General features: G+C 41.3%; 1 protein-coding gene across 1 annotated transcript; it reads left to right on the top strand.

The window, feature by feature from the left end:
• The first annotated feature begins 1,295 nt into the window (after positions 1-1,295).
• FRRS1L (ferric chelate reductase 1 like) lies at positions 1,296-21,677 on the top strand. The gene is made up of 5 exons (XM_069474534.1): positions 1,296-1,548; positions 13,147-13,231; positions 15,228-15,366; positions 18,478-18,724; positions 21,505-21,677. Exons 1-5 carry the CDS (start codon positions 1,311-1,313, stop codon positions 21,675-21,677), a joined length of 882 nt encoding a protein of 293 aa, XP_069330635.1. The 5' UTR covers positions 1,296-1,310.
• The last annotated feature ends 4,207 nt before the right edge of the window (positions 21,678-25,884 follow it).

Genomic DNA, 25,884 nt, shown 5'->3' with positions numbered 1-25,884 from the left:
CCAACCGGGCCATGAAAGGTTGAGGTTACTAGTTTTCTTTTGAATATTAAAGTTGCATAATATTATGCATTTTTATTCATGCCATTTGTAACATTGAACTCTATTATCCTTACCTCCATTACCTACCTAATCTCCATTGTATTATGGAGATTACTGATCACCGGATCCCTACCCCAGGCAGTCTCACTTCTAGGTTTGCATTTGGGACCTCTGTGCTTTTCTGCCTCCAGAATTATTTTGTTTATGCAATAAAATAAAATCAAAAGAAATAGAAAAGGCAGATCAAAATGCTGGCTATGCAACACCATAATGAAAAGAATTGTGTCTATGTCTTTACCAGAAAACAGCTTAGCAGTTTAACTGGGTTATCATCCCAACAACCATCATCAGAAGAGAACCCTGGGACCTGGCATGTAGCAAGTGGTTGGAGGGAATAAATGGATGAGTGATTAAATCACTGAAAGTGAATTGCAAGCAGCAGGAATGGATTTGAGCAAGTCAAGAATTCAGCGTGTCCATCAGACATGGTATAGGCCTTCCAAAGCCTGTGCATGCTTGCTGCAGGGAAACAGAGTAAGCTGATTACACACTCCAAGAGCAGGTGAATCCAGTCCGGAGATCTGGGTTCTAGTTTCCTCTCTGCCTTTCAGCACCTCAGTTTATCTATCTAGATAGTGGTAGTCTTGCAATTTCAAGTTCCTTCTATGATGATCCAAGAAACAATGGATCTAGTAAGTGCTTTATATAAACCAAAAAGTGCAGGAACAAGGTGGGAGAGGCAGATTCTGACAAGGTGTGTCCAGGGTAAACCCTCTAGATGAGCGCTTCTTAAATTTAAACGTTCATTGGGATCTCCTGAGGATTTTGGTAAAATGCAGATCCTAAAATCAGGGGTCTGGAGTGGGGCCTGAGATGAGTGATGCTTACAAGCTTCCAGATGATGCTAATGCTGCTGGTCCCCGGACCACACTCTGAGTAACAAGGGACTAGAAGGGCCAAATCTGCATCAGCAGGAGGCTGGAGGAGGACGTGGAGGGAGGTGCGGGAGAATGGAAAGAAGGACGGGAAGAGGGGGACCGCTAGAAAGGAAAGTCCGGGCGGGGAGGCCAGGGTGTCTGGAAGAAGGGGAAGGCTGCGGGGCTGGAGCGAGGATGCGCAGACCGAGGCCGGGAGGCGGGGGTGCGGACGGCTCCGCGGCTGCGCGGGCGCGTGCTGGTGGCGGTGGCGGCGGCGGAGGCTCAGTCCCGGCCCGCGCCCGCGGCGCCCCCGCTGCGGCCCGAGCGGCCTGGCTGCGGGACTGGAGGGCAGCGATGGCGCGGCCGCCCCAGCAGCGCCTGGGGACGTGGGCGCAGCTGCTCTTGCTGCTGCTGGCGGGGCCCGCTGCTTGTGCCGCCAGCCCCGCGGACGACGGCGCGGGCCCCGGGGGCCGGGGACCCCGGGGCCGCGCGCAGGGAGATGCGGGCGCAGACGAGGCGGTGCCGCGCCACGACTCCTCCTACGGCACCTTCGCGGGGGAGTTCTACGACCTGCGCTACCTGTCCGAGGAGGGTGAGGCTTCAGGAGGGGAGACCATGGGCAGGGGACCGAGGAACGGGCACCGGAGAGGGGGTTGGTAAGGATGCCAATGGAGACAGCTCTGGCACAGCTGAGGCCGGGACGGGGAGCGCACCGCTCAGACTCCCGCCGGCTTGGGGGAAGGGCCCAACGAGCTGTCAGCACCTGCCGCTCGGTTTACCGGTGGGGAGACTGAGGCTGGGAGAGGAAGGGGTCACCCAAGCCCTGTGAGGCTGTGGCCAGGGTGGGAGTGCTGAGCCTAAGCGCCCCCAGTTCTCGGTATCTGGCTTCCACCCTCCCTGCCGAGGTTGCAGGTGGTAGGGGAGGCCGCCGTCCGGCCTGGGGTGTGCAAGACCAGGGCAACCTCAAGACATGTTGCTTTATCTCTTCCCTCTCTGTATTGACCTAAATTTGCAGTGACTAGTGCCCGCCTCATAGCATTCCGTTCCTGCTCACTGACCCGTCAGAGCTGGGTCACATCAGCCTTCCCACTCCCATCCCTCTTCTTTTCTGTCACCACAGATGTCATGGTCCCCTAGTGTGAGCCACCATTGTTGAGGCCTGCTGGGCCCAGAGACTGGGGATTTGTTAGCCATGGAGCTCCCTGTAGAGCTGCTTCAATAAGAACGAAAGCAAAGCTAATTCTGTTCAGAAGGAATAGAAACAGGCCTCTTACTTCTGCAACTTCGGAGAGTAGTGATTTTTCTTTTCTTTTGCTAAGAGGGATATCCAGCAATCAAGCTGGGGTTTGGAACGTGTGTCCCAGCAACTGCTATCTGTTAGTGAATGTATCTGTAGTTAGGATCAGGTTCAGCTATGTACAACAAGCAAACATTAATAGCTTCAATAAGATAGAAGTTTCTCTCCCATGTAAAGAAATCTGGAAACAGGCAATCCAGAACTGGAGTGGAGCTCCATGGTCACCAGGGACCCTGCTCTTCTGCTTCTTCACAATTCTTAGCATGTAACTTCATAGTCCAAAATGACTACCTGAGCTCCAGCCATTACATTCACATTCCAGATAGTGGGGAAAAGGAAGCAGGAAGGTCACAGACTACTTTATAAGGGGAATACTCAGAAGTTTCCTATAACAGTTCTTACACTTTGTTGGCTGTAACTGAGTCATGTGGTCACACATAGGTGCAAAGAATACTGGGAAATATATGGCCTTTTTAGCTGAGACATGTTGTGCCCAGTTCAAAAATTATAGTTAGTGTATTAAGGAGGGTGGAGAGAATGGATTTGGGGAAATATATTATTTAGGTAGAGACTTAACTACTGAAACAGAATGTATGTTGGAACATAGAGTGGCTTAAATAAGATACTATATTTTACTCTCGGGTAAGAATCTGGCTGGTCTGGGGCTGGTGGGACAACTCTGTTCTACAAGGTCGTTCAGGTACCCAGATTCCTTCCGTCTCATTCCTCCACCATTCCCTAAGGCTTTGTCCTCATCTGGGCAGCAGAAGCCAGGTTGTTTGCATGTCCTTGTTCAAGATTGAGGGAAGAAAAAAGAGAAGTTCAGGGCAAGGAGTTACCTTTTAGGCTGGCTTCACAAATCACTGGTGCTCATATTCCTTTGACAAAAACATAATTACATGACCTAGCTGCAAGGGAGGCTAGGAAATGTAGTCTTCTAGCTGGGCAGTCATGTGGCCAGGGAGAAGGAGAAATGGGGGCGGGGTAGGAGGACAAGAAGCGGAAGCAGAATCTATCACTCTGGAAAAGAATAAATATTCCAAAGGCCATCTGTTTCTGAAAGCATCTAATGCATATTCATTCTGTACCCAGTCAGCCTAGTACTGCCAGGTGACGTAAATGTGGCATACGAGAGCTTATATTCTGATTGGGCACCTGTATCTGACAAATGAAGGACAAGGTCAGATTCTATATGTCTGTTTGTATATACAGAGAGAATGTAATGTTCATTGTATAGTCCAATTTTATGAACATGGACATAGGGTGGGCTGCAGCCATCAAGGACAGCGTCACAGAGTCAAGCTAGAAAGTATGAAAGACTTAGACAGAAGAGGGAGGGCATTTAGGCGAGGTGACTGCACAGGGAGCAGGGAGCGGCAGGGCTTGTGATGCGTATGCAAATCCCTAGTGTGTCTCCTTCCCCCCCCCCCCCCCAACCATTCTTCATTTAAAACCAACTTAACCTTCCTAAAGCCCTCCTCTAACCCTGCTGGTGTTGCACTCATAAATCCTGTGATGCTCCCTGGATGAAACTTCAACTCCTTTATCTGAAATTTTCTCTCTGGCCCAACTTCCTTTTATAACCATCTCTCACCCCTCCCCTTCCCTCACCCTAAGCTTGCACTCTCCATTCCTCTCCTACCCTCTTCCTTCTGACAGTCTCACTTCCTTTTCAGATACAGATTCTGCTACCCTCTGCTGGGAGCTAGTGGAGATGTTTGTGGGGCGGGCCTGTCAGAGAGAGGCAGCACCTCTGCTAGAATTCCCTGGACCTGGGCTTTAGCCCTGTGGGTCCTTAATGGGGACTTTCACAAGATGCTTAGAGATGATCAGTGACACAGCCTTCAAAGGGGCCTGAGGAGGGGCTGCCAGAGAGAAGCAGAAACAGGAAAGAGGGGTGTCCCATGCCAAGGTGAGCCTGTTAGCAGGAAGACTCCAAATACTCAATGGATTCAGGAGGTGGAAGGTAATAGGTGAACTTTCCTAGGATGGTTCAGTGGAGAAGGAAGGGGAAAACTTGATTGATCTTGGAGGAAGTGGCAAGCGAAGAGGTAGAAATACTGCCTTTAAACTATTCTTTCTATCAAGACAATTGGGTTGTCTTTTTCTAGCAATTGGGCTACTTATTTCCTCTGTGCAGGGTATGTACTTTTCGTGTTCCAAGTTGCCAAGAAACTGGGGTTTTTGATGAAAAGGTGGCCCGATAATATGAAGTCAGAAAAATGGAGGTGGGGATGGGGGTTTCACTGAAACTGTTGGGGAGCCCACTGACTATCGCCTACCCTGTCCAGAGACTGTTTCCCCAGTGTGCAGGTTGCCTACAACCTGCAAATCCAGAAGGTAGACACTGGCTGATTTGGTTTCTCAAAAAAACAAAACAAAAACAAAACACCTCACTCCCTAATGGTTTTTTTTTTTTTTAATTTAAATTCTGTTTTGACTTAACTGTGCTAATTTTCAGAATTCTTGGAGTTCCCACTGTCTCAGCCTGTACTACTCATCCTTACAGTCTCAGCTCAAATGCCCTCTCTTTCAGGAAGCCTTCCCTGATTTTCTCCTTCCCTCATCCCCTGCCACTAGGCCAGGATGTTCTCCCACAGCATCTTTTCTAACCCTGCCGTGACCCTCTGCTCTTTATGGTCAGGAGTTGGGATAGTGTCTTGGTGCTTGACTCCTACCACTCATACCTCTTTCTCTTGAGGTTTCCAACCCAGAATCTATATAGTCAGAACAACCGTAGAATGTGAAACATTACCATTTGATTATGGGCAAATAACCTCATTTTGAGGGTTCTCTGAAAAAAGAACAACTGGGTTGAGTGTTGGCTTAGGGTTAAGTCCCAAGTGAAACCTCCTGCTCCCTTCTCCCTGCTGCTGAGATGGCCACATTTGAGGAACAGACCTCAAATCTTAACCCAGCCAGCCACATGGACGATGCTAACTGGCTTGCCCTCGGAGCCGTCCCCCGCCTAGAAGTGAAAAGACAGAACGCCATTTACGGTTGCTTATCTTAAAGGCAGAATGATATGACCACTTGTAAAACGTTGCCATATCAATGATTTTCTGACTATAGAGTTCTGATCATAATTTTTCCTGTCTTGGGAAAGGGCTAGTGAGGAGGTAGAGAGAAAGACAGAGCACGGGGCAAAGGGCAGAAGTTTCTTTGGCTGCCTGTATCCTTCCTACATCTACCATGTATGGTATGTGGATATGTAACTCTTCACCCTACTAATCTGGAAGTTCTTTAAAGTTAACAATGTACATCTAATTTATCTTCATATCCTCCATTAGTCTAGCTCGATAGTAATACTAATTAGAGCCAACTTTGAATATGTGCACATTGTGTTCTAAGGTTCCTTATCCATATTAACTTTAATACTTTAAAGTCGCCCAGCTGGAAAGTAGCAGAGAACTGTGTGGATTTGTTGACTGACTTCATGGATAAGGTGGTATGAGGTGTCCTGCCTGCCTGGAGTGAACAAACACTAGGAAATGGATTTACAGGCAGAATCGGGTGTTTTTACATGTGAACTTGAGAAGAGGGGTTTGGAATTGATGTGGTTAGGGACTGCAGGTTCCTAAACAGTGGAGTGTCACCATGAAGGCTGCATTCACATGTATGTGGAACTTGACACTTGACAAAGTCCTTTGGCACTTCTCTATAAGACTCTGATAAGAGGAGAAACAACTGTTCAGGCAGTCCAGAAAGAGGCTGATGCAGGTGTGGCCAGACAGTTTCTGGTTAATACTTCAAGGAATCAAGTACTAAATTAATACCTGAACATTGTGAGCCAAGTAGTTAATTAGAAGCAATAAATAGCAAGGCAGAAGCCATTAGCCACCAATAGAGTATGGCAAAATTGGCTCAAGGGATTGCAAAAAAGGAACAGATAGTATCTGTGAATTAGACAAGAATGGAAACCACAAAACCATATTGAGAACCTGAAAAATCAACCAGGAATGTTACAGGAATATCAGAAGGGAGGAAATGATAACAGAGGAAATGAAGAGAAGAACACAATGGCTGTAATTGTTCTCCAATACAGAACAGTTATTGGAAGGGTTCATAGAGTCCATGAGAGAAGAAGGAAAGAAAAGGAAGGAGAGCAATTTATACAGCTTTTGTTTAAAAAATATTATTTAGTCTCATTCAGGTTTTTATTTTGGGGGCAGGGGAAAGGCATCAAAATGGAAAATGGAGGGAAAGGAACAAGCCAAAAAAAAGTCCAAAAAATGGGGGAATGGGCTGAATGAAGGTGAGAGGGGAAAGCTGGCTGTGTCTGGGTGGTTCAAGCCGTGTGTCTCAAGACTCCTGGAGACAAGTAGGTGTGGAGGAGGTGGAATGGTGGTGAGTGGGGTGAGGGGCAGTGCAGTGACGGGATGAGATTTTTGGTTTAGAAAAGATGGCATGGGGCGGAAAGAGTAGGGGAAAAGCCAGAAACCAGACAGGAGGCAGAACCACAACCAAAGGCAGGATCCACTTCTGAGGTAGGGACAACAGGAAGTGATGACTGAGTAAACGTGCCGGGTGGGGGAAAGGGAGACATCTAGGATGGAGGTTTCTGGATTGGGAGGCTGTGGGTGAACAGCAAGACTGTGGTTGGCTGTGGGGTTTGAACACTGATAGAAGAAAAGAGGAAAGGCTGAAAATTATGAAGTGAGAGAAAGAAGAGGATAAATCTAAAAGTAGAAGGAAATGAATAATAATAAAGATGTAGCAGAATTGACAAGATAGAAACCAAGTATTCAGAAAAGAGGATCCACAAAGCCAAAAGTGATTCTTTGAAAATATGAATACGATAGGTAAGTATATTTAGTCTGGGTTCTCCCGAGAAACAAAACAAATAGGGTATGTGTTTATATAGACAGAGAGACTTATTTTTTAAGGAATTGGCTCACGTGATTGGCTGGCAGTCCACAGTCCGCCGGGTGGGTTGGCAGACTGGAGCCCCAGGGATGAGCTGTTACAGCTCATGTCCAAAGGCCATCTGCTGCTGCGTTGCTTGGGGAAGGTCACTCTGTCCTTTTCAGGCCCTTGATTGGATGAGGCCCACTCGCATTATGGAAGGCAATCTGCTTTACTCAAAGTCCGCCAATTTAAATGTTAATCACCTCCAATAACACCCTCACAGAAACATCCAGAATAATGTTTGACTACATCTCTGGGCACAATGGCTCAGCCAAGTTGACACATAAAATTAACCATCACAATAAGCTCTGGTCAGACAGATCAAGAAAAAAAGAAGACAGATAATATTAGGAATAAAAAGGGGGAGCCTTAGACATAGCAGAGATTAAAAAGCTCATGAAGTTGTAATTGTTACCACTTAATAAAAAGATAACTCGAAAAATAGGAAAAGGCTTTAAAAAGACATTTTTTCCAAAGAAGATATACAAATAGCCAATAAGCACATGAAAAGATGCTGAACATCATTGGGCATTAAGGAAATGCAAATCAAAATCATGAGATACCACTTCACACCCATTAGAATGGCTATAATTTTAAAAAAGGGAAAATAACAAGTGTTGATGAGGATGTGGTAAAATTGGAACCCTTGTACATTATTGGCAAGAACGTCAAATGGTGCAACTGCTTTGGAAGACAGTTTGGGAGTTCCTCAGAAAGTTGAACACAGAGTTACCATGTGATGCAGCAATTCTCTAAGACAATGTTCACACAAAACATGTACACGGCAGAATTATAACAGCCAAAAAGTGGAAACAACCTAAATGTCTATCAACAGACAAATGGATAAACAAGTGTATCTGTCCATACGATGGAGTATTATTCAGCCATACAGTGGAATGAAGTTCTGATACATCCTACAACATGGATGAACCTTGAAAATATTATGCCAAGTGAAAAAAGCCAGATACAAAGGCCACATGTTGTATGACTCCATTGATATGAAATGTCCAGAACAGGCAAATGCATAGAGGCAGAAAGTAGATTAGTGGTTGCCGAGGGCTGGAGGGAGGGGGATTGGGAGTGACTGCTAACAGGTATAGAGTTTCTTCTTGGCATCATGAAAATGTTCCAGGACTAGATAGTGCTGATGGTTGCATAACTTTGTGAAGATACTAAAAACCACTGATTTGTACACTTTAAAATGGTGAATTTATAGCATGTGAATTATAGCTCACTAAAGATGGAAGCAGATAAAACAAGCTAGTAAGAACACAAGGAACAGGCACTCCACTCTGTGGTCTAGTGGCTAAGATTCCACACTCTCACCATCATGGCCCAGGTTTGATTTCCACTCAGAGAGCCAGTCCCTTGGAAACAGGTCCTGGAAGATTGCTGGATGAACTCCCACAAAAAGGCCGCCGTCAGAGAACAAGAGTATCTAGAAATTAAAAATGTAAACGGAAAAACAAATTCAGTGTAACTGCTGAAGGACCAATTAGATGATCTGGAAGATACAATTGAGGAAATCAACCATAACATACAGGGACAATAACCAAACCCAGACTCACAGCCACTAGCAACTCAGAGATCACCACGAGCTGTCACTTGAGTGACACAGGCACGTCTGTTGAGTGGTCCTGCAATGACCAGAGCCTGCAGCTCTCCAGCAGAATGAAGATGTCCAGGGACAACAGACCCTCAGGCAGTTTTGGTAATCATGGAAGAGTTTCGGGATGGTGGTGTTAGGGATAGAAAAGGCTTTTTTGCAGCCTGGCAGGACCTTGCCCTGGACAGGTAGAATTCCATGCTCCATGGAACTGGCCAAGATGAGAACCTTACCCTGAACCCCACGTTGTCTGGTATCCATTATTGCTAATGTGTCTTTTCAATTTATCACAGTAAAATATTACTTTTCTACAATGTGTGTGTCAGAGTATTCATTTTTGTTAAAACCTCCATCCTTGGCAGAAGGATATACACAAAATACACTAGATCTAGTGTCTAAGGTGGAGAGGAAAATGGAGTTAGGGATAGATTAGGGGAAAATCTAAAATGGGTTTTTCACAGACTGATGAGTGTTCCATAAACCAAAAAATATCAATTTCATTCTGTGCACTTGGGTTACTTAAAATTCTACAATCAAAATAACTTCCCGATAGAATTGTATAGTGCACATAAAACTTAGATCTTATTGAATATCATCATTCTCTAGCCTTCAGAATAACTGCTAATAAGCTACAGTTTTTGGCAAATACATTCATCAATATTCAAGGATTAATCCATTTAGTCTGTATCAATCAAGGTCCAGTAAGAAAGATGGAAATCATACTAGCTTTTAAAAGAGATAACCAGCCTAGGAAGCCATCTAATTAGGAGCTGGGGGACTGGAGAGGCAAAAAGGGGTGCCAAGAAGCAGCTACCACACAGGGGCAGGAGTTGTAAAGAATAAGGGCTTGAGGTTATCAGAAGGGCTCAGACAGGGGGCCTCCCAAAGCCGCAACCCATCCTTGACAATGGGGCTCTGCCCAGCTGCTGCTGGTACCTTTGGGCTGCATGATGAGGCTGGTTCTGGAAACGCAAACCAACTGTGCCACTGTAAGGATGAAGTGGAGTTGCTGAGGACTTGCTTATTGGAACAGCAATCAAACGGGAACAGTCCTAATTCCCTCCTTCTGCCTCCTTGTAATGCTTCTTGTTGGCAGAGCCTAAGCAGCTGGGAAAGGAGAAGTGATTTGCAGAGTACTTAGCCTGTAGAAGTTTGGGTCATAGCTGAGAGACAAGTCCTTAAATATTGGCACATGGTCCAAACTTATTTTATGCCAAATAGAGATCACTTAATTTTGGGGCAAATATGTAATTCTGCTATGCTTATATTCTAATATCAACCCCCCACTGGTGTCCTGTGATTTGATTCTGGCATTAACGACCTAGAGTTAGCACAGACCCTGCAAGTTAAAGGGCCTGGTTCACAATAAGACTGCTCACACTTCAGACCAATTGGCTGTAAACGTAGGGTCTTCCTTCAACCCCCCTCAGTTCTATAATTCACTAGAATGTCTCACAGAACTCAGGAAAGTGCTATACTTACTATGATAGTTTTATTATAAAGTTTAGAGCTCAGGAACAGCCAATGAAAGGACACACAGGGTGAGGTCTGGCTGGCTCCCGAAGGCAGAGTTTCCCTGCCTTCTCCTCATGGAATCAGCACACCTCCCTGCCAGGACATCAACGTGTTCAGCCGGGAAGCTCCACTAGGCTTCAGTGTCCAGGGTTTTTATTGGGGTTTCATTATATAGGCAGGATTGATTTAATCATTGGCCACATGAATGAATTCAATCTCCAGCCCCCCTTCCTTCCCTGGAGGTGGGGCTAGTACAAAGCCCCAACTTTTAACCACATGCTCTTGCCAGTGACCAGCCTCTTTCCTGAGTCATCTCTTATCATAAACTCAGTGACCTAATAGGCTCATGAAGAACAAAGACACTCCTACTACTTGGGAAATTACAAGGACTTAGAGTCTCTCCCAGGAACTAGGGACAGAGGCCAAATTATTTATTTTTTAAACAGCTTGCAAAACAAGAGAAAAATATGTTATTAAATGCATGCCCAAGTGCATTTGACAGAACACAAGTTCTCATTCCAAGTTTTAGAAGCACATAAGATAATAGAAAATCAGTGCTAGAAAAGCCCTTAGAAGCCATTTCCCAACATAAATAAACTAGTTCAGAACATTTATAAGTGAGCTTTGTTCCAAAATTTCCTTTTTTTTTTTTTTTTCTGAGTCAGAGTTTTGTTCTGTTGCCTGGGCTAGAGTGCGGTGGTGTCATTATAGTTCACTGCAACCTCAAACCCCTGGGCTCAAGCAATCTTCCTGCCTCAGCTTCTTGAGTAGCTGGGACTACAGGTGCATACCACCATACCTGGCTAATTTTTCAATTTTTTATAAAGACAGGTCTCACTCTTGCTCAGGCTGGTCTTGAACTCCTGGCCTCAAGAGATCCTCCTACCTGGGCCTCCCAGAGTGCTAGGATTACAAGTGTGAGCCACCATGCCCAGCCCCAAATTTACTTTTATATGGAGTTTAGTAACCCATTCTTCTTAAAGAGACAGTCTTACCCAATGGTTATTGGTTATCAGTCCAATTTACAAAATTTCATAGTGATAATAATCCAGTAGTAATATTAATAATAATAACTGGCATTTACTGAGCTGGAAATCTGCTGTATGCCAATGTATTATTCTAGATGCTTGGGAGTAGTTGTGATAATATGTTTGAAAAATGGAGGAAGATGGAAAACCCAAGTCAGAAGCAACATTAAAGGAGATTGTCAGTCACCTATAGAATCTTAAAAACATGTAAGTAAATAGTCATTGCCTTCCTGTATCAGTATTCTGAGAAAAATGGCCTCAGGATTGTGGCAAGAAATAAAAGTAAGAAGGTATATAATGATGCTTAACATACAGTAGTTTGTAGCATTGAACAGTTGCTCAATAACTATTAAGAGAAAAGCAAACAAAAAACTTCATCCAAGACAGGACTCAGTGTAGTAGTGAAGCATATATAGGACATAGCATAAAATAAAGCATAAAACTAGAAAAAGTAATGCATTAGACCCAATTATTTGGAGATGGTGAAAAGTTAGGGCTGTATTTTATCATGTGATCAAGGTCTAGTGTAGTAGAAATGGACTATTCACAGTGCACAAATTTGTGCCAGGGAAGTGTGACCTGCTGGCTTTTTAAAAAGTGTAATAAATCTAATGGAATAAATTAACCAAAGCATCATTTAAAAAACTTGACAAATCCAGGAAAAGACTTCATTATTTATGAGAAAAGAAAAGCCAGTAGAATAATTTTAAAAGTTTGTATTTATGTGTCTTTCCTAATGCCTGTGAGTGATTTTATTTATTCATTTGACAATCATTTGTTCAGTGTGCAGTGCCATGCACTGTGCTGGACAGAGAATACAAGATGAGTCACACATGGCTCCTGTGTACATGGAGTAAACAGCCTAGGAGAAAAAGATATCTGTTACAAACTGGAGGCATAATGCAGCCTTACTCTTCAAAGTATGGTTTGATGCATCATGGTGGTAAGTAATCTTACAGAAAGATAGACAACTGCTAGAAACTATGTTTAAAAGAATTTGGTGACATATGAAAATGTCACATACAGCTTAATGCAAAATGAAAGTTAAAAATGGAATGGGCCGGGCTCGGTGGCTCAAGCCTGTAATCCTAGCACTCTAGGAGGCCGAGGTGGGTGGATTGTTTGAGCTCAGGAGTTTGAGACCAGCCTGAGCAAGAGCGAGACCCCGTCTCTACTAAAAATAGAAAGACATTATCTGGCCAACTAAAATATATATATAGAAAAAAAATTAGCCGGGCATGGTGGCGCATGCCTGTAGTCCCAGCTACTCAGGAGGCTGAGGCAGTAGGATCGTTTAAGCCGAGGAGTTTGAGGTTGCTGTGAGCTAGACTGACGCCATGGCACTCACTCTAGCCCAGGCAACAAAGCGAGACTCTGTCTCAAAAAAAAAAAAAAAAAAGGAATGGGAAAAAATCCTATTACCATATATATAAATAGGAAAACCCTACTACCAAATATATGAATGTTATATAAATGTAGCATTGTTAATGTTTTTTTCTCTTAGAGCATGTGTATTGTATTAAAACTGTGGTTCTCAAACTCCCAGGAAACAGTGGTAAGCCAGTGCTTATATGAATTATGCCCTCTCTCAGGGCCTCGGATTCATCGTTACCTGTAAAATGAGAAAAGAGTGCACCTATTCTCAGTTCACATGTAAAGTTGGGTCCAAAGGTATGTGCCCTATACCTTCCCCCATGAAGGGGATGATTAGGCTTAAAGTCCTTTTCTGAGTCATTTCAAGATATGTATGATAGAAAATAGTCAACACATAAAAAAAATCCTCACTGGTAAAGTTGTTCCTGGACTTTCTAACCGTTCTTTATTCTCGCTGCCTAGGTTACCCTTTCCCTACTGCTCCTCCTGTGGATCCATTTGCCAAAATCAAAGTGGAGGACTGTGGAAAAACTAAGGGATGCTTTAGGTTGGTAGAACTGCAAGTTGGATAACTTGAAGGATGAGAAACTGATTTACTTCTCATGGTAATATTTAAATTGCATGCAGTTCCTTCTAATCAGGGGCCTGTACCCCTTCACAACCTCAGCAGGGTATGTACTAGGCTGTCCTCTGGTTCTTCATTGCTGGCTGTACCACCACTGGGCCAGGTGTCTCCTCCTTATCAATCAGGTATGTGAAGAAGATTCACATGACACAGAATATGTCAGTGCTTAGGCAACGATAGGCACGTCTAGTACCCAATTCCTTTCCAAATAACTAGTCATGACTTATTGATATCTGTAGGATACTAACTAGTCGTTAAGCATTCATTATTGTCACTAGCCTGTTATCTCAGGCATAGTGAGTCCCTACATGATTATTATTAGTATTCTATTGAGACATAATGGGCTGGGCTCGAAAACAGTGGTGTGTACGGTGGGCCTCCTATCTAGATAGCTCTACTTGTTGTAAAAGCCCCCTTTGAACTCTACTTCTTAAAACAAATTGCCCCCAGGTAAAAGTTCTGAAGGTTCTGATTTTGTTATTGTTCAGTGCTCAAGGTCTAAGGTGGAAAAAAATTGAATATAAGGGCTTTGAGCTTTCTTTGGATTACAAGGCCATTTCTAAGGAATAAACAAAATATATAATAATACTATTATGGAGGATGATGGTCAGCAATGTATAATTCTGGTGATTGGGGGAAGTTTTTGGGAAGGGAAGGAATTTCAGTACCCTGCTGGCTTCAGAGTGACTTGTTTTCTGGCCCATTCACTTTTCTTTTAACTTTGCTCCTTTTCATCCTTTTTACCCCAGTTCTGTGTTGCCTTGATCTTACATCTCTTCCTGGCTGCTCAGGGGCTGTGTGCCAGCATAGGAGCGTATTCTTGCCTCCCTCCTCAGTCAAAACTTAGCACCTTGTGTCCTGTTCCTTCGATACCTTCCATGTGGGCTTAGATGTCCCACTCCTTGCTACAATTTTCTTTTCAATATCATCCTGAAAATGCTGTAATACAGTGTTCCTCAAACTGGGGCTTGCCGATTCTTAAGGGATCCGCAAGTCCTCTGTAAGAAAATTTGAATTTGTGTTTTCATTATAATTCTGCTCTTTAAAAAGATAAATGTATACATAATCTCACTATCTGGATAACCACCTTATACTGCTATATGTTTTAGTGTCTGAATTTGTAATTGTATTAGCACCAAATAGCTAAGTAGAACAAAGGCAAATTTTTATAAATAAATAATGCATTCATTCATGTTCAATGAATACAAGATGAGAGTATTCCTTTGGTGTATTGTATAAATGAGGGGTTTGCAGCAGTTCAAACAGATATAAGTGGAGGAGAGTTGAGCATATGTTATAGTCAGGGGTAAGACCATGCTCAACTGAAAAGACCCTGCATGGTACAATCAGACATACCATGTGCACAGAAACAGAAATTTACTTTTGGTAAAACCACATCATCAGGTGCATGAATGCCGCGAATTTTAGTGTTCCTGGTTTTTTAGTTTAATTTATGTTTAATTTGTAAATTTGTGTTTGATTTTATGAAAATTTATAAGCAAAAAAGAGTTAATATATATTTAATGAAAAAATAATTGAAATTATTAACTCAGAGAATCTTTTTCCTTTAAAGGGGATTTAGAAATAATTCAGTAATAACTAACGTTTAAGAAACTCTACTATGATGTAGAGAACACTGGGAACTTGAAGACCCAGGTTCAAGTCCTGTTGCAGACACTGTCTTCACTATGCAATCTTAGGCAAGCCCCTTCCTATCTGAGGACCTCAGTTCATATGTAGATAAAGTGGATCCAGTCCTCTCCAAGGTTTCTCCTGAATAGTAAAACTATGTTTTCGAGATCCCAGGTAGCAAAGATCTAATTTATTTAATAATATTGCTTAGCATCCTGATTTGTAGTAGATGCCCTCCTAATGTATTTTGAATAAGTAGTAATGTCTCTTTTGATATATCCTCTAGATATGGCAAACCAGGCTGTAATGCAGAGACCTGTGACTACTTTCTTAGCTATCGCATGATAGGGGCTGATGTGGAATTTGAGCTGAGTGCAGACACGGATGGCTGGGTAGCAGTTGGATTCTCTTCAGACAAGAAAATGGTAAGATACAAATCATGATAAAAGCAGATTTTTCTCTTTAGTTTGTTGTGCTACTTTAAATTTTAAGTATAACAATTGTATTGTATTAGTTACCGCTCTCTGATTGCAAGTTAAAAAATGATCAAGCTAGCTTAATGGAAGGGTTGGTTATCAGAATACAAGGTGTCTTGCGGCACCTGTATTCATCAGCTATTTCCACAGTAATGATGCAAGAAGAGCCTCCAAAACTCCATGGCTTATAACAGTAAGCATTTATTTCTCCTTACGTGGATTGACTGGGGTTCAGCTCATTTTAGGTGGGGCTCAGCTGGGCTTGGCTCTAGTCCATGGGTTGGATTCAAGTTTTCTCTGTGTTTTGCTAGCCATCCCAGAACAAGCAGCTGGCAAGGTATATTCTTCTCATGGCAGAGGCAGAAGTACAAGAGCCTTTGTAAGAGGAAAAAATAAACTTTCTTCTCTCTACTTACACGCTCAACACTGAATACTTATGTGACCAGATGTTGGTTTTCCCCACAACCCAAGAAGTTCTCCAGTGGACATCAGCTGGGTGTGTTCTAATGCAACTCACTTCTGACATTGTCTACCTGTACACAGCATTAGATCCCACAGGTTAAGGGCTCAGCTCCACAAGACAGCCTCCATCTCAGACATCAGTCACAAGCCCCAGATTGTGACCTGTGCTTCTGACCAACTGGCTATAAACTGGGGTTCCCATAACCCCCTCCTTGCATTCAACCAATTTGCTGGACTGGCTCACAGAACTCAGAGAAACACTTTGCTTACATTTGCCCATTTATTATAAAGGCTATTTCAGAGAAACCTTTTCCTTACATTTGCCCATTTATTATAAAGGCTATTACAAAGGATACAGATGACTAGCCAGGTGGAAAAGACATAGAGGGCAATGTATTGGGGGAAGGGGTACAGAGCTTCCATGCCCTTTCTGGGTGCACCAGCCTTCAGGCACCTCCCTGTGTTGAGCAATCTAGAAGCTCCTCCAAACCCTGTCCTTTTGGGGTTTTGTGGAGGCTTCATTATGTAGGTGTGATTGATTAAATTGTTGGCCATTGGTGATCTACTCAACCAGCAGCCCTTCCCCCCTTCTTCCATCCAAGGTTGGGGGTGGGGTTGAAAGTCCCAGTCCTCCAGTCATGCCTTGGTCTTTCTGGAGACCAGCCCCATCCTGAAGCTAGCTAGGCCCCCCACCCCAAGCCACTAGTCATCTCATTAGCACTGCGGTCCCTTTCCTTTCTCTTCACCTGGCCTATTTTGAGGCTTGTGCAGGTGAGAGAGGTGGGTGGCTCAGATCAGGGTTATGGTAGTGACGATGGTTGACAAGGCCTCAGATTTTGAATATGTTTTGAAAGTAGCACTGACAGGATTTGCAAGTGGATTGGATATGGGTTGCAGGTGGGTGGCAGGAAAAGACTGGGGGAGCAGTCTAAGCAGTGACCGCTCTGGTGATTTTGTTCTTGGAGGGGTCACCAGGAGAATGAGCCTCCATCAAGTCTCAATACAGGCAGTAAGATCATGGGTACAATTGGTAAGACCACACAGACATGAATCTGCATTACTTATCTCCCGCTATAGTGTCAATGGGAGAAGCAGCTGGGTATGCATTGAAAGTGACCACTTCTGTCCTGGAGTACATTTGCACTCATGAGGGGGCTGTTAAAATTAGAGGGCTCAGAGGAGTGAGGTAGAATGAGGTGAGGAGAATTCAAATTTTATGTTTGATATTTTGCCATCTAGAGGCCTTTGAAATATCTACTGTGATATTACCTGTGTAAGTAGAGGTCTCTTTTTTCCCCTAATTATTCCAGAGAAAGCACAGATTAAATGTTTTTCAAAACATTTTGCATAGGAAAGGCAAAATGGAACCCCTTTTTCATAGCCTTTAACTTTTTTTTAATGGTACATTATTATAACTTTTTAAAGTAGACTTTACTTTTTAGAGCACTTTTAGATTCACAGCAGAATAGGGCAGAAGGTTTAAAGATTTCCCACCTACCCCGAGGCAGCCTCTCCTATTATCAACATCTGGCACAGGTGGTACATTTGATACATTTGATGATTGATGAATACCTTTAACTTTTTAAACTTGTTTTGAAAAAAAAAAAATAAACCTATATACAAACCATAAGGATATAGTACAATAAACTCGTGTGTGTGTGTGTGTATGTGTGTATGTATGCTTTACCTAGATTCACCAAATGATAACATTTTTATTATGGTAGAAGGCACATAACATAAAATTTACCATTTTAAAGTGTACAATTTGGTGACATTAATGCATTCAATGTTGTGCAAACATCACCACTCCCTAGTTCCAGAACTTTTTCACAAATGATAACATTTTGTCACACATGCTTTATTTTCTCCACCACTGCTGCTGCTACTGCTACCACTATTATTAATACTACTAATTATTGTTATTATATTTTAATTATTATTTTCTGGAAACTTTGATGTTTAAATCATGACTCTTAAGCCCAAAATACTTAAGCAGATATTTCCTAAAATCAAAGATGTTCTCTTTTATTATGCTGTTTACTTATTAAATTCAGGAAGTTTAACATTGATATGAAGGTATTACCAAATGTACTGATTGTTTTTGCATGTTCCTGGTTGTCCAAATCCTTTCCCTTAGAGAAATTTTTAGTTTATGACCTAGGATTCTGTCTAGGAACACCTAGATTTGCATTTAATTGTCATGTGTCTTTAGTCTTCTTTATTTTGAAATAGTTTATTATCCTTTTCTTTTTTATTTATCTTTTATGACATTGACTCTTTTGGAGATTATAGGCTAATTTTTTTGTAGAATGACCTTCAGTTTGCATTTGTCTGATTGTTTTCTCATAATTAGGTTAGTTTGTGTTTGGGGCAGGAATACCAAACAGGTGGTGATTTATTCTTCTCCAAACGTCATGTCAGGAGGCACTTGATGTCAGTTTTTGTGATGCTAACTTTGGTCACTTGGTAAAGGCATTTAAAAGAATGTTTTTTGGCGGTATTTCAAATTACAGAGGTGATGGAATGTATATTTCTGGTGATAAATTTTGCAAAAGATGAACCTTTGACTTTTTTCTTCTTCATTATTTTTCATGTTAGGGTGGTGACGATGTCATGGCCTGTGTCCATGATGACAATGGCAGAGTCCGCATACAGCACTTCTATAACGTAGGCCAGTGGGCAAAGGAGATTCAGAGAAATCCAGCCAGAGATGAAGAAGGAGTTTTTGAGAATAATCGTGTCACCTGCAGATTTAAGCGCCCTGTGAATGTTCCCAGAGATGAAACAATTGTTGATCTGCATTTGAGTTGGTATTATCTGTTTGCTTGGGGTCCAGCCATTCAGGGTAAGCTTACATTTTAGCATCTGGATTAAACACCAGATACCACTGTGCTTGTGTTCATTATTCATTGAAGTCACACGTGTGCACAAGAGAGTGATAAGCACTCTGGATAACATTAAAGAAAAAGGAGATGTGACTCCTACCTTCACAATGTTATAATGGACTTATTATACATATGGACAAACAAATGGACAAGTTATATGCACGCAAAGGTAGAACAGTACAGGATAGTGTATCATGAGTTAGGTGCTTAGTGAAACAGATCACATGTCTGCTGTATGTGGGGTATGGGGTCTATTTAATTCTCACCGTGTTCTCATTTACTCTTCACCGTGTCCTCAAAAGGTACAGGTATTATTGTCCTTGTTTTAGAGACATTAAGAAACTTGCTCCAGGCTATACAACTAATTTCTGGAAGAACTAAAATTTAATCCTAGATCTGTCTGACTCCAAAGTCAGTGAATAGTCTTAACTCTTAATGCTGTAGATATAAAAATATTGAACAGGAGAGGGCTTCTGGAGACTTCTCCAGAGACTGACACTAAACATTTCATTAGTGCCCACTTTATGACTATTCTGGTAATCACAGATCCACCAAATTATCCCATTGTTCAGCCATTACTCCTTAAATGTCCGTGTGTGTAGGAATTACCTGGACAGTTGTCTGTAGGTCTGAGGTGGGGCCTGAGAGTCTGCATTTCTAACAAGCTCCCTGGTGATGTTGGTCCATTGATGACCTCTTTTTGGGTGACAAGGCTCTTCAGCATTTCCCCCCAAAAGACCCAAGGATATCGTGAGACCTTTCAGAGACTGCTAAAATCGAGTTACACTGAGTCTTGGGTATTCCTTCTGGTTGATCAGCCTAAAGGCGTGACAAAGAATGGAAGTGAGATTGGTTTGCTGTACTTGTACTGAGAACGCATGCTGTGTCCTGGTAATTGCATCTTTCTTTACTATTAATATGTGCTCATCAGCTGTTTGTTGCCTAATCTGATCTGGTTGTTTTTTCCCTCCGATTTATTTCCTTTGGTCAGTCTTGAGATTATATAATCTACTTTGTTTTGCCTGTTGCCAATTGGGAAAACACTTGGATGCCTCCAGATTGCTGACACTTTTTCCATTTGCTGATTTCCCAGACTACCAACAATGGCTCTGCAGCTATATGTTCAAGTACTTTCAGTACCCTGGGAAATAAATTATATCTCAACCTAGAGAAATGGACTCATTTAAAGTTATGGGATATGGAGTCTAAAAATTTGATTTTGAGTATTGGTTCTGCCCCTTGGTAGCTGTATAATATTTAGCCTGTTATCTAAATTCTGAACTTCATTTCTTTATATCTAAAATGGGAATGATAATAATACCTACTCCATAGGATTATTATAAGGATTAAATGAAAACAAGTATTTGAAATTGCTTTATCAATTGGAAAATGCTGTATTTTCAGAGGGTCATCTTCTTTCATATATGACAGACTAGCCTAAAGTTCAAAGCTCTCTCCAAATCTGGTCTTGCTGTACCCGATAAGCTCTCTCAAGACTTCTGTTGTTGTTCACCTTATGTAGTAGCAAAACTGACACATTCCTACCACATATACAGGCTTGTGCTTTTCTTGTTTCCTGAATGCCCTTCTAACACCTCTCTATTGACAATCAAATCCGTTCTCTAAAGTCTCTTAAAGGGGAAAACTTTGAGCTAATGCTTGAAGAGGGGATGGGATTAGATTTCCCTCAAGGCAGGCGTGACCTGGAGGTGCGTGATGAAGTCTAGCGGCCCATGAGGTGTCTAATGAGCTGAGATTAGGTAGGAGAGGTGAGTGGAATCTGTTGAGAGGAAAGTCCCTATGCCAACCTAAGGAGTTTTATTTGTGCTAACAGGAGCCAGCATGGATACCGGAGCAAGCACTAGACCTGTCAAGTTGAGCAGGCCTTCCCTAGCCGAGAGTATGTTAAAAACCCTTCTGAGCCCTATTCCTAAGGAGATCTTTGCACTGAAGTCATATGCCTTAGTGTCCCTACCCCAAGTTTCATATGGATTTTTAAAGAGATCAGGCACTTCTAATCAGCTCCAGCTTAGTAAGCATCTTTTACACACAAGCACGTACTTCTTTCTGCTTGTAACCAGGTCAAAAAAAGTTTCCCATCCAAAGACTTGTCTGGTATCTCAATCATACTACTTTCTGTACCTATTCTTCCCCACTCTGCCAGACAGACACACAGACACACACAGACACACACCCAGCATACCACACCCACTCTGTTCTGGCTTGAGCAGACTACCTTTTTATGTCCCACAGACAATGAAAGAGGGCTTCCATCTGAAAGAGAGACTTCAGTAGTGTTGTCAGGAGTTGATAAGCCATATATAAAAGATAAATTTGAGGGTAAAAAAATTAGTAGTCTCTGCTGTTTGAAATCAATGTATAGTTTTTCTATTTGGTATTAATAAAGTGGAATTCATTAGAGATATAACAAGAAGGCATTCCTACAATATTGCCTGAGTAGCAGTCTTAAAACTGGGATGTCAGTAGCCAGACCAACGGTCTTGTTCTCACAGGGGATGTGTAGGTTAATGAGAATCAGTCTTTTTGGATAAACTTAGCTATTTCTATGTTCTTCATTATATGTGCAATTATGAAGAATTCTGATGATAACTCTAATAGCTGATTCCAGATCTTTATAATCGCTGCTTATGTATTCAACACTAAAGACTTTTCTTTAGTTTTTCCATTTTAAATCTGTACTTTTTTCGATTGCCTCTCCCTTTCTATTTCTTTCTTAAAGGCTCTATCACCCGACATGATATAGACTCACCTCCAGCTTCAGAGCGTGTTGTCAGTATTTACAAGTATGAAGACATTTTTATGCCATCAGCTGCCTATCAAACCTTCTCCTCTCCATTTTGTTTGCTTCTGATTGTTGCTCTGACCTTCTACTTATTGATGGGAACCCCTTAACCACACCTGCAAGGCCAACAGATTAAATGGATTGGAACATCTTTAGTATAAATATATTTTTAAAGGATATCCAGTATCATTTTAGCTTCAATTATTTTTTAAAAAAACCTCATATGATTTCAGCTTTTTGGAAGAAAGAACAAGCTTCTTTTCTAGTCAAAGAGGATTGTTAAATAATGACCCCATACTTTTTGGAAAGTACTAAAAAGTTTTCTAAGCACTTTCAAATATGTTTTCTTATTTAAACTTCACAGTATCTCTGAGTTGGATTGATGAAAATTATGATTGTCATCTTACTGAATGGGATCTGAGACACAGGAAGGCTGCCTTCTTACGACCCATACGTCGTGTAGTTTTGGCTACTTGTTCAAATAACACATAATGAGAGACAGAAAGAGCTAGGTGTAGAAATCTTGTCTTTGAACAATCTTTACTCTGAGTACTACAGCACAAGAGTATTTGGAGTAATAATGGAGTATTACTAGAGAGAACTTCACTGAATGTCACAAGTTCGCAGTCAGCCTTTTGGGCAGAAGAACTTTGAAATGTGAATAAAGCGTAAGTGCTTTTGGATATTTACACAGCCCAGGGGAAGAATGGGGAAGATTACAATGGTATGAAAATGGTTCATATTTACTTGAAATCTCTTCTCAATTAGTGAGTAGCTATGAGAAAACATTTTTTATTGCTGTTTGGAAATGTTAGAAGTGGAACTGTGAGTGTTCCTATGCAAGTAAAATTGTGTTAATGATTAAAAATATGGGAATTCTTAGCAATTAGAATTTGAACTCTTCGAATATTGTATTTTATAAACTAAGATATTCATCTGTGGCTATAGCTAATTCTATTGTCAGAGTCAGCATACATTAAGTATGACTAAATATATATTATAACAGATGAAACATCTTAATAAAAATTTAAGGCATTTTAATAATAAACCAATTTTTGGAAACTGTAGAGATTTGGAGTAGAATTTTTTAAAAATGAGGTGGGTTTTTTTTCTTTTTAATTAGAAAATGACCCATAAAGTGAATTCACCTGGAGTATCCACTTAAAATGTTCAGGCTTATAAATGGCAGTCAGCATAATTCATAATAATGCCTTGATGTGATGTGTTTCCTTTTTTCAAAGGAGCTCCCAAGTTTCTTTGTTCCAAAGGTCTGTGCTAACAACCCATTTAGAGGAGAGAAGTCTGTGGGTATAGTTATGCTACTGGGGCATTTCCATTGTGGCATTCTAGACTTCTCTAGCTTGCTCCTATTGCTTTAAAGCTGGCTCCAAATTTGTGGGTTTTGCGATTAAACAACGTTGGAGATTGTGGTTTCTGATGCCATCCTCGAGATTCATGTCAGAGGTGAAATTCCACCCGTGGGAGAGCTTCCAAATTCTTTTGGAACTGAACCAAAATAAAGAAAACATTGATACTCTATGACATTGCACGTAGGAGAAATACTCCTCAATGCAGATGGGGAGAGATTAAATGGCATCAAGTGAGCGATGGAACTGGGTGGGATTTAAAGTCAAGTCCTTGACTCCAACTCCGATTGCCTCTTCACTAAGCCCCCTGGTCAGGGCTAAGCATGGCATGTCTGTATCATCTTCTCAGATATAGAGGTCGTTTATGAATATGTGGGCACTCAAGTTGTAAATAAGAAAGCTTCACTGAGTGGTGCTAAGAGAAAAGAATAATAAAGATATTAGAAAAAAAGAAAGCAAATATTTTTATATTTCACTCTCTTATGTGTATAATATTTAAGCTATAAATAGAGAAAGACAAAAGAGAGACTTCAGTGAGTAGCAAGAAGGGAAGAATGAATCGTGTTTCCTTCTGCATACATTTCAAATCAGGCTGATTATTTCACTAATTGTTTCTACTTTGATTACCAGTTTTGCATATTTATGATTAGAACTTTCAGTGACTTCTCATTGCCATTAAGGTAAAATGCACACCATTTTGATGAACTCCACTATCATCTGTTGGCACTCCACTTGCTATGTCCCAGCAAGACTGAAGGGCTCTCAGTTCTTCAGACCTGCTTTCTCTCACCTCTCATTTTGTGCCCTGTGTTCAGACATTTTCTGCCTCTTGTGCTTAATGAACTCCTGCTCATCTTTCAGGTCACAGCTTAAATATTTCTTCCTCCAGTCCCCTGGACTACATAGGTTTAGGTCCCTGCCATATGCTCCTGTAGCACACTGGGCTTCCTCATCATGATACTCATCATACTCTTCTAGAATGGCTGGCTTGTCCCCCTGCCATCTCCCTAAGGCAGGGACTGTTTCTTGTTACTCATCACTATAGCAGATACTACTCCATAGCAGGTATTCAGCAAACGTTTGTGGAATGAATAAATACATAAAACTACACTTCTATGTAAATTTGTTTGGTTCAGAAGGCTTGTATTTCATGTATAGTACCAGACTGGCTAATATTTTAATATTCTTCCACCCATGATCAAACCATAACCAATTCTTTTAGCCAACATTGAAATTTGTCTTTTGAAAAATAAATAGAAAGAGCCTTAGTAATGGTGCTGTTTTGCCCTGGAGTGAACATTATTTGACATTTTTAACAATAATCGTCATTCAGAAATAAGAATTAAGCTAGGAATGGTGGCTCATGCTTGTAATTCCAGTGACAAGAAGCTGAGGTAGGAGGATCACTTGAGCCCAGGAATTCAAGGCTTCACTGAGCTATGATTGTGCCTCCTGCACTCTAGCCTAGGTGACAGAGTGAGACCCTGTCTCAAAAATAAAATAAGAATAAGCAGAGCAGGGATGCAGAACAGCATATGACCACTATCTCAGAGAACCATCAATTCATAGACAAGCTGAAAACTCTGTAGACTTCACTTTCATTCATTCTTACCTAATATAAGAGAATCAATTTCTATTTTCTCTGTATTTCCATTTTGTAATATACTATCTGTCCCAGAGGTGATGCTCAACCATTGTTTTTGTAAAATGCCCAAATAGAATAATAATAATAATGCTGACTAAATGTACTTAGTGCTGTTCTAAGCACTTTTACATGGATTAATTTATTTAATTCTCACAATAACCGTAGGAAGAAGATTATATTATTAATCCAATTTTACAGATGAAAAAACTGAGGCTAGTCATTTGTTATAAATTACCAGTGCTGTCCAAGACTTTGGAGATGATTTAATCCAATGCTCTTATTTTACAAGGGGGCAGCTGAGGCCTAGGGAGGTAATATGATTTCCTACACACTCATGCACCTGCACGCACATTCATTAAAACTTTTATTCAATGGAATCTACTATATACACTCAAATTAGCTAGGTGCCTTTTTTCCCCTTTAGTAATTTATAATTAATCAGAGAACTTTTTATAGTTACATTTGGGAAAGGAGCACATTTACTCTATATCTATATTCTACTCTGCTTAAAAACATTTTGAGTCTTTATTTTACCAGTCATTTTAGTGTTTTTAATAGGTTCTTAAAAAATAACACAAAGATTGGAAAGCTTGAAAAAAATGTATTGTTAAATACATTTTTAACAATTTATTTATTTATTGAGATGGGGGTTTTGCTGTGTTCCCCAGGCTGGTATTGAACTTCTGGCCTCAAGAGATCCTCCTGCCTCTGCCTCCTGAGTAGCTGGCGTTACAGGGTGAGCCACCACATCCCAATTTAACAATTTAAAAGCAAATTACCTAAAACCTAGGTCTAACTTGGAGCCCAATGCCCTTTTGTTGTTCCACTGCAGTCTTCAAGGTGAATTTATAAACATGATTTCACAAAATGCAGAAGTCATATTTAATTACCTTAAGTTGGCTTTTGTCATTAAAGAAATCAGAAAGTTAGGACAAGGCAGGAATGGATTTCCGTCCCAGATGGTATTTTCTACTACTTCAGTAACTAAGTTTACTGTCTACATTCAGGACTTTGTGCCTAAGACATGTAACCACTGAGGTTGTGTGTCATTCTTAGCTCTCGCACAGGGTTCGGCAGACTTTCTCCATAAGGGGCCAGATGGTAAATACTGTAGGCTTTTCAATCTCTGTTTCCACTGTTTGGCTCTGCTGTAGATAATACATACACGAATGAGCATACCTGGGTTCCAATAAAACTTAGTCGACACTGAAATTTGAACTTCATATAATTTTCATGTGTTACAAATATTCTCCTTTAGATTTTTTTTTTTTAAGCCATTTAAAAATGCAAAGACTTGGCCAGGAG

The sequence above is a fragment of the Eulemur rufifrons genome, chromosome 7 (genome assembly GCF_041146395.1).
Source record: "Eulemur rufifrons isolate Redbay chromosome 7, OSU_ERuf_1, whole genome shotgun sequence".
In the NCBI taxonomy this organism is placed as follows: domain Eukaryota; kingdom Metazoa; phylum Chordata; class Mammalia; order Primates; family Lemuridae; genus Eulemur; species Eulemur rufifrons.
The sequence above is the reverse complement of the archived record's forward strand: the minus strand, read 5'-3'. Positions and strand labels throughout refer to the sequence as shown.

What these genes read in the sequence shown, in the direction of transcription:
- FRRS1L (XM_069474534.1), top strand. Translation starts at nt 1,311, where the DNA reads ATGGCGCGGCCGCCCCAGCAGCGCCTGGGGACGTGGGCGCAGCTGCTC. An exon ending in TCTCTTCAGACAAGAAAATG is followed by an intron (nt 15,367 to 18,477) that starts GTAAGATACAAA and finishes TTTTCATGTTAG; the next exon opens with GGTGGTGACGATGTCATGGC. An exon ending in TTGGGGTCCAGCCATTCAGG is followed by an intron (nt 18,725 to 21,504) that starts GTAAGCTTACAT and finishes TCTTTCTTAAAG; the next exon opens with GCTCTATCACCCGACATGAT.